Source organism: Psammomys obesus, unplaced genomic scaffold (assembly GCF_907164565.1).
Source record: "Psammomys obesus unplaced genomic scaffold, mPsaObe1.curated_primary_1811, whole genome shotgun sequence".
Classification (NCBI taxonomy): domain Eukaryota; kingdom Metazoa; phylum Chordata; class Mammalia; order Rodentia; family Muridae; genus Psammomys; species Psammomys obesus.
The window spans coordinates 5,962,904-5,970,507 of NW_026592732.1; the positions used below are offsets into that span (position 1 = coordinate 5,962,904).

Here is a 7,604-nt window from a genome sequence, read left to right on the forward strand (position 1 = left end):
GGGCCTCACCCCTCCCCTCAGTGTGCAGACAGGGCCTCACCCCTCCCACCGCCACTGTTCTCAAGCTTCATCTTTCTCAGCAGAGTGCATTCTGCTTTCATTGTCTTTGGGGTGAAGCATGCTGAAGACTCACCTCGAGGTTTCATGTGTTTGTTTGTTTGCTTGTTGTTTTTGTTTTTTTAACATTACCTGGTATTTTCCTTTTGAAATTTTATTTTAGATGATTGCTTCATGTATACAGACGAATGTTAAATTGTCTTATAGAAAACATAAATACGAGGAAAAACACATTATTCATATTAAATGTGCGAGAAAAAAAGAGCTGTAGGGAAAACTTTAGTTGAAAGATTTAAGAAGACAGCAAGGTCCCCAGTGGAGCTGGATGGGTAGAACTGACAGAGAGGCAGATTTTAATGTGATTCCTGAAGGAAGCATGTCTTTCCAGACCAGGGAAGGGAAAACGGGCTTTGTTTTGAAACAGATTTGGGACTGGAGATATGGGTCAGCAGTTAAGAATGCACACTGTTTGTACAGACTAAGCACACTCATTTTCTAGCTCCCTCATCAGAAGGCTTACGGACCTCCCGTAACTCCAGCTTCTGGGGGTTGTGATGTCCTTCCTCTTCTGGTTTCTAAAGGCTTGTGGACTCATGTGCACACACATATACACTCCGTACACATGCACTCACACTCACCCACACTCACACAATACACACACACACACAATCAAAAGCAAATCTTCATAAACAAACCACATTTCCACCTCTAAGTCAGGATGACCTCAATCTTGCTCTTTCTTGCTTAAAAGAAAAATATATATATATACAAAATTCATAAAAGTACTTGTGCAAAATACAGATCTTTTTACCATGTAAAAGACCGGAGCATTTTCTGTGTTTTAGAAGGCAAGCTACCAGTCACGGGGAGAGCTGATCGGCAGGACAGTCTGAATTTGTACGCTGTAGAACAGATGTAGAGCTGTTTTGCTTGATGTCTGTTCCTTGGATGCCTTGCTTGTTCTCTGGCTCTCACTGCATTTCTCATGGGAAAGCGTAAAAGGGAGAATTAGAATGCCGGAGGGTACCCAGTGCCGGCTGTGTCCTTACTCAAACTGTTCTGTGTGCCATCTCGCCACCAGTTTGTAGCCCACCCGAACTGCCAGCAACAGCTCCTCTCCATTTGGTACGAGAACCTCTCCGGCTTACGGCAGCAGACCATGGCAGTCAAGTTTCTCGTGGTCCTCGCGGTGGCCATTGGACTGCCCTTCCTGGCTCTCATATACTGGTGTGCTCCGTGCAGCAAGGTATGTCTGTGGGGCCTGCAGCTCATCTGCCGTTGAACTCTGCCCAATAGGCCAAGTTCTAGCCCCGAAATGAAAATCTGATGGAGGTACCCGGGTTTAAATCGTTCTGTTTGTCTGAGAATTTCATACATGTCATGTATTTGAACAAATCTACCCCCATTTCTTCCCAATATACACGACCACTGTGTCCTCCCAACTTCACGTACTCTTAAAAAAAAACCCCACTGAGTTCATTTAGTGCTACCAGCATGTGCCTGGGTGTAGGCTGCCTGTATCCCTCAAGAAAATGCACTGCCCAGCTCCCGGAGCCATCAATTGCCAAGAGCTCTACAGCTAGGGGATTCTTCGTGACATTCTCCCCCTGACCACATGCTGAGGTTTTGTCTGGGTTGATCTGCGCATGTCTTGTGAAAACCGCACAGCCACTTTCAGCTCCATGCACAATGACCTTGTCACATCCAGAAGGCGCTGGCTCCAGCCGTCTACCTCCGATGACGCTTAAACTCGTTCCTCTCTTTCTGTCGGGTTGATTCTTGAGCCTCGGGAGGTGCTGGTACAACATGGGTGTCCTATTTAGGGCTAAGCGCTCAACAGTCTCCTATTCTTTTAATATTTTTAAAAAGATTGCTTATTTACAATGAGAAACAGGAAAACCCTGAAAACTCACCTGAGACAAAATACTGTCACCATTTATACATGAAATAAAGTATCAGTCTATTACGTTATTTCTTTATTTTTTCCCCAAGCATCTGGATACACACACTTTTGTGCATTTAAACAGACAGACTTTTATTGAGCTCATAAATCAAAGGGGTCCTCAAACATGATCATTTTTCCTTTCTTTGTTTCTCCTGCAATAGTATTTGAAATGAGAGATATATTTTATATATATATTAGCTTGTATGACTAAAGAACAATAATACAGATGATCTCTGAGGCTTGTTTCAGTAAAGAATATCTATATCAGAAGGAAAGTACACTGGAGATATGCAGCAATGGTCTCCTGCTTTTTAAACATAATCTGTTTGCCCAGGCTTTGGTGGAAACCAGGCCTTGCTATTCTGGTGAAATTTCAAAAAGACGAAGGATTATTTTTCAAGAGTGAGGGTTGAATTCAGGACCTTGGACATGCTAGGCAAGCACTCTACCATCAAGCTCCATCTATACTTCTCTTTGAACTGTTTATTTTGAGTCAGGCTCTCATCAAGTTGCCCAATTGGGCCTTGAGCTTATGATCCTCTGGTAAGACTTCCCCTGCAGCTGAGCCTTCAGGTCCAGTACACTAGGCCTGAGGAACATTGACCTTCCATTCTGCTAACGGGCATATGAGTTTGGAGGCTGCATGGCTAACAATATTTCCTTTGCATTTTTGAAGCCACCTTTCCAATTCTGCGTAAGTCTCAAACCTGAGAGGTTGACTAAAATAATTCAAAGATAAACCATGCTCTGAGCCATCCGTTTTGTGTGCTGGGTAGATACAGCTGGTGATGAGTGCAGTTTCTAGACACAGGCAGGGCTCATTTCAGGCACTTGTTATGTGGGGGAGAACACACCAGCAATTTCAGCATGCGGCCTTACGACCCAGGCACACTGCCAGCATTTTAGGCACTGAGGGACTCATCCTGGTCTGTGCCAGGATGCTGGCACAAGGTCTCCCACACAGCAGGAACTTCCTGACTACTTACAGCAATGATGTTAGGGACTATGGGTAACAACGCATTTCCTCAAGATAGTAAAATCCACCACCATGAAATTTCCCCTTATTATAACACATAAGACCAAAACTTGACAATTATATAAAGTATGCATTCACAAATAGATTTATTAGAGGTGGTATTTACAGTGCAGTTTTTCTTATAGAAAGTTGTATTCCAATCCCAAATAAATTAACTGGAAAACATTTATTATTTTTCCTCTCTCTCTCACACACATATGAGTGTGTGTGAGTGTGTGTGTGTGTGTGTGTGTGGGTGTGTATGTATGTGTGTGTGTGTGTGTGTGTGTGTGTGTGTGAATGTGTGCCATAGAACGTGTGGAGCAGCTTTATGGAGTTGTTTTTTTTTTTTTTTTTCTTTCACGTTCATGTGCATTTCAGGAATTGAACTGAGGTTGGCAGGTTAGAACAACAAGAGCCCGAGAACCTAAAAACCTTTGCCCCCTCAGCCAGTCCTATTTTCATAAAAATGACAAATTCTTTTTAAATTTAAGCTTTTGTTTGGCAGTTTTACTTATTGATGTGATGGGCTTCGGTCATTCTTACCCCATGCCCCTCCCCACCTTAGTATATTTGAAAGCTCTGTGTTACTGCCAACATCTTCTGTGTATTTCTCTTTCTTAGTTACAGTTTCTTGCCTGCACGTGTTCTAACTAGCCCTCTCCTGGGCATGGGCTGCTCCCGTGTCTGCTTCCTTGTCTGTCTTATTTTCTAAGCCTTCGGAGGTCGGAAGGGAGTGAAGTATCTGAATCATCCTTGCTCTCATTTGGTGGCCATGTGTTCTAAAGTGAACAATGTTTTTTTCTTGTGGGAATGGAAATCACGAAGCCTTCCCGAGCTCCTCCTTCTTTCCCCCAGGCTATTTGTAGTTTGCCTCAGATTTACACATTTCTCAAATTTTAATTGAACCTTAACTATCTGATCCCCTTCACCATTTCTTCTGATCTGGTCATGGCTCTTCCCGACATGTGCTTTCAACCCTATTGTATAAGCACTGGGGCAACCAACCAGGTTAATTTTTTATGTTTAAAATTTGTTTTATTGGCTACTATTTATTAGAATCATGATGATAAGTCTATAGATTTTTCATTAACAATGAACTAAATGTTTTAACTGGGCCAAAGAACTGATTTATTTTAATAATGGTATCTTTGGCTAAAATGATGCTTTTATTTAAAATATTTCTACAAAAATATGGATAAAATTTTAGGAATATATAGCTAAACAGAGTCCTTGCTTCTCTTTCAGTTGCACATAGATAAGAAATATAGAGTATGATAAACAATACTTAAAGGGAAGCACTTCTTTTAAATTATAAAATACATAATTTTTCTCTTGCTAAAGTATGCTTTTAGTTGAAATAGAATTGTATTAATTTCCCCCATCCCTTTCTCTTTCCAAACACACTTCCCTGAACTCCCATGACCCCACATTTCTCAAATTGGTAGATTCTTTTTATTATTATTATTATTATTATTATTATTATTATTATTGTTGTTGTTGTTGTTGTTGTTGTTACATACACTTATATGTGTGTTTGGGTGTATGTGTATGCACTCACCAAAGTTTGTTTTGGTGGTAGTGCTGTGTGTTTGGCTTTAGGGCTAACCACTGAGCATTTAGACAACCAATAAAAGGCGTCTACCTTGAGAGAGGTTCATTTTCCCAGAAGTCAATAGTTGCCAGTAGTTCTTTATTCATTGCTATTGTTTTCATGTTTTTTTCACCCATTTCTAGGAGAGACTGTTTCACAGTAAACTTTCTGATATTCCAAGTTTTACAAAACTTCTTCCTGTCTTGCATGAAGTTCCCTGAGCAATGCAGGAGCTCTGGTGTAGATCTATCTGTTAGGCTGGGCTCCCCATGACTGCTCTTGATTTCTGTGTTGTGTCCAGTAGTGGTTTTCTGTGATGGTCTCCATTTGCTGTAATGAAGGCTTCTTTCATGAGAGATGGTAGCTACACTTAAGTGTTGGTATAGAGAAATAATTTAGAATGTAGTAAGGAATCATGATTGTCTAATAAATCGGGAGCAGTATTTCTGGCTTTCAGATTTTCTGATGGGAAGTCAGATGTTATTCTGATAGGTTTGTCTTTATAGTAACTTGGCCTTTTTCCCTTGCAGCTTTCAATATTCTATCTTCTGTACATTGAATGTTTTGATTATTATATGGTGCGAGGGTTGTTCTTTTCTGATCAAATCTATTCGGTATTCTGTGTGCTTCTTGTATGTTTATAGGCATCTCTTTCTTTAGGTTGGGGAAACATTCTTCTATGGTTTTGTGGAAAATATTTTTTGGGCTTTGGAGCTGGGAGTCTTCTTCTTCTATTCCTAGTATGTGTAGTTTTGGTCTTTTCATATTGTCCCAGATTTCTTGGATGTATTGTGTCAGGAACATTTTAGATTTAACATTTTCTTTGACTAACATATCAACTTCTTCAATCTTAGCTTTTACACCTGAGATTCTCTCTTCTATCTCTTGTATTCTGTTGGTAATACTTGTGCTTGTTCCTGTTCTTTTCCATAAGTTTTCTATTCCCAGGATTGCCTCAGATTGTGTTTTCTTTAATGTTTCTATTTCCATTTGTAGGTCTTGAACAGCTTTATTCATTTCCTTCTCTCATTTGACTGTATTTTCCTAGAGATGGGGTTACAGATAGTCGTAAACCACCCGGTGTGGGTGTTGGGATGTGAATTTGAGTCTACACTGGAACAGCAGCAAGTGCTTATCACTCTTAGGCCATCTCTCCAGCCCAAGAATGTAAATATTCTTGATAGAAAGGTTAGTTTTTAATTATTAGAAATATAAGCAAGTAGGAGAACATAGCTAAAATTTTATAACAGCATAAAAATGATTGTTCTTTAATTAATCATGTAAATATGACTATTTTAGGAGAGTATTGAAATATGCAAGTGTGTGTGTGAGAGAGAGACAGAAACAGAGACAGATAGAGACACACAGAGAGACACACACAGAGAGACAGGAAGAGAACAAAACTTAGTTATTTCTGTTGATGTGTGTTGTGGCAGATGGGGAAGATATTGCGAGGACCATTCATGAAGTTTGTAGCGCATGCAGCTTCCTTCACCATTTTCCTGGGCCTGCTCGTCATGAATGCAGCTGACAGATTTGAAGGCACCAAGCTCCTCCCTAACGAAACCAGCACAGATAATGCCAGACAGCTGTTCAGGATGAAAACATCCTGCTTCTCATGGATGGAAATGCTCATTATATCCTGGGTAATAGGTAAAGACTGATTTCCTATCTTGTTCCTTTCTGCAGCCTTAGCAATTGGACTGAATCATGCTGATTCTTCCACAGATCAGTTATACAAATGCATGCAGCAGGGAACCGTGTTCCAGGCGCTGTGACTTTGTGATCTTACACAGTCGCTATGGTGGCCTTATTCCCAATGTCACAGTGTCTTCATATGTCATGTGATAATTGCATTTCCACTCCAGCTCCCCAAGGAAGAAAGCCAGCAAGATACTATTAATCAAACCCACCATCAATAAGCAAAACCTCCCATGTGCAGTTTGGGAGAGCTTTGATTTTAAGCTTGAAAATAACCATGTTTCTTTGTGTTGAGATTTAAGAGAAATGAAGCTAGTAGCTATTCATTTTTATTGAAAATCTATTATGTACCAAGAATTGTTCAAAGTTCTTGATATACATTAAGCCACACAGATTTTCTGTACCTCAGATTTCCTATTTGTTATATATAACAACATGTGTTTTATTGAATTATGTAAGCATGAAGTAGCTCATTTCCTCAGGTGGATTGTGAAAAAGGTACAGTTTAGTCTGAAGCAGTACAAGATTTGACTTGTTGTTAGAATACACTTACACATGTGGATTGTCACTAATTACCGAGCAAATAAGAAAAATGTCTCATGGATATTTGTGAATAAATACATTCAAAAGCTACTGAGTGTCATTAGGTAATCAGGACACTAAGTTGAATGGTATGCAGTCTTTCCATTCAAAGAAGTAATCTGGGAAAGAAATCAATAGGTCAGTAATTATATCTCATTTGTAGAGAATGCTGCAGTTGGGGAACTATTAAGATTGCACATTTAAATATGAGTGAGGTGGGGTGCAGAAGGTGCAGGGAAATTCTCCCAGATGCCAATGGTATCTTTAAGTTAAGGATTTACAGCTAAGAAACGTTAACCAGACTAAGCATTTGGCAGATAAGGGCACAGAAGGCACAGGAGCATTCAGTGAGGAGATGTGGCACTGTGACAAGACTGGATCACATGAGATAGTATGAGCTTGTTCTAGTTGGTATCTGGGTGCTTCCTGGATGTGGGTAGTTAAATGGTCATGGGTAATTTCCAGTGGTCGGTGATGAGCTCAGAGCATGTTTCAGAAATGTCGTTTATGGTTTTGAGGTAGAGGGAATCCAGAAGGAGAGGCGAACTCAGAAGCTGAGACTTTCAGGAAAGTCACTTGCATTCAGCATGTGTGGGAGAGGACCTGAGAATGGCTTAAAGGTTAAACTGTGGAGAACCTGGTAATTGTTATGTATCTATAGGGGTGTGTGTGTGTGTGTGTGTGTGTGTGTGTGTGTGTGTGTGTGTGTG

At 40.3% G+C, this 7,604-nt stretch overlaps 1 protein-coding gene across 1 annotated transcript in view; it reads left to right on the plus strand.

Moving 5' to 3' along the window:
- The window catches only part of Trpc6 (transient receptor potential cation channel subfamily C member 6), a 65,221-nt gene that overhangs the window by 34,505 nt on the left and 23,112 nt on the right, over window positions 1-7,604 (plus strand). Inside the window, exons 4-5 of the mRNA XM_055615458.1 lie at window positions 1,139-1,303; window positions 6,048-6,264. Coding sequence (XP_055471433.1) covers window positions 1,139-1,303; window positions 6,048-6,264 — 382 coding nt within the window. The remainder of the gene's footprint in view (window positions 1-1,138; window positions 1,304-6,047; window positions 6,265-7,604) is intronic.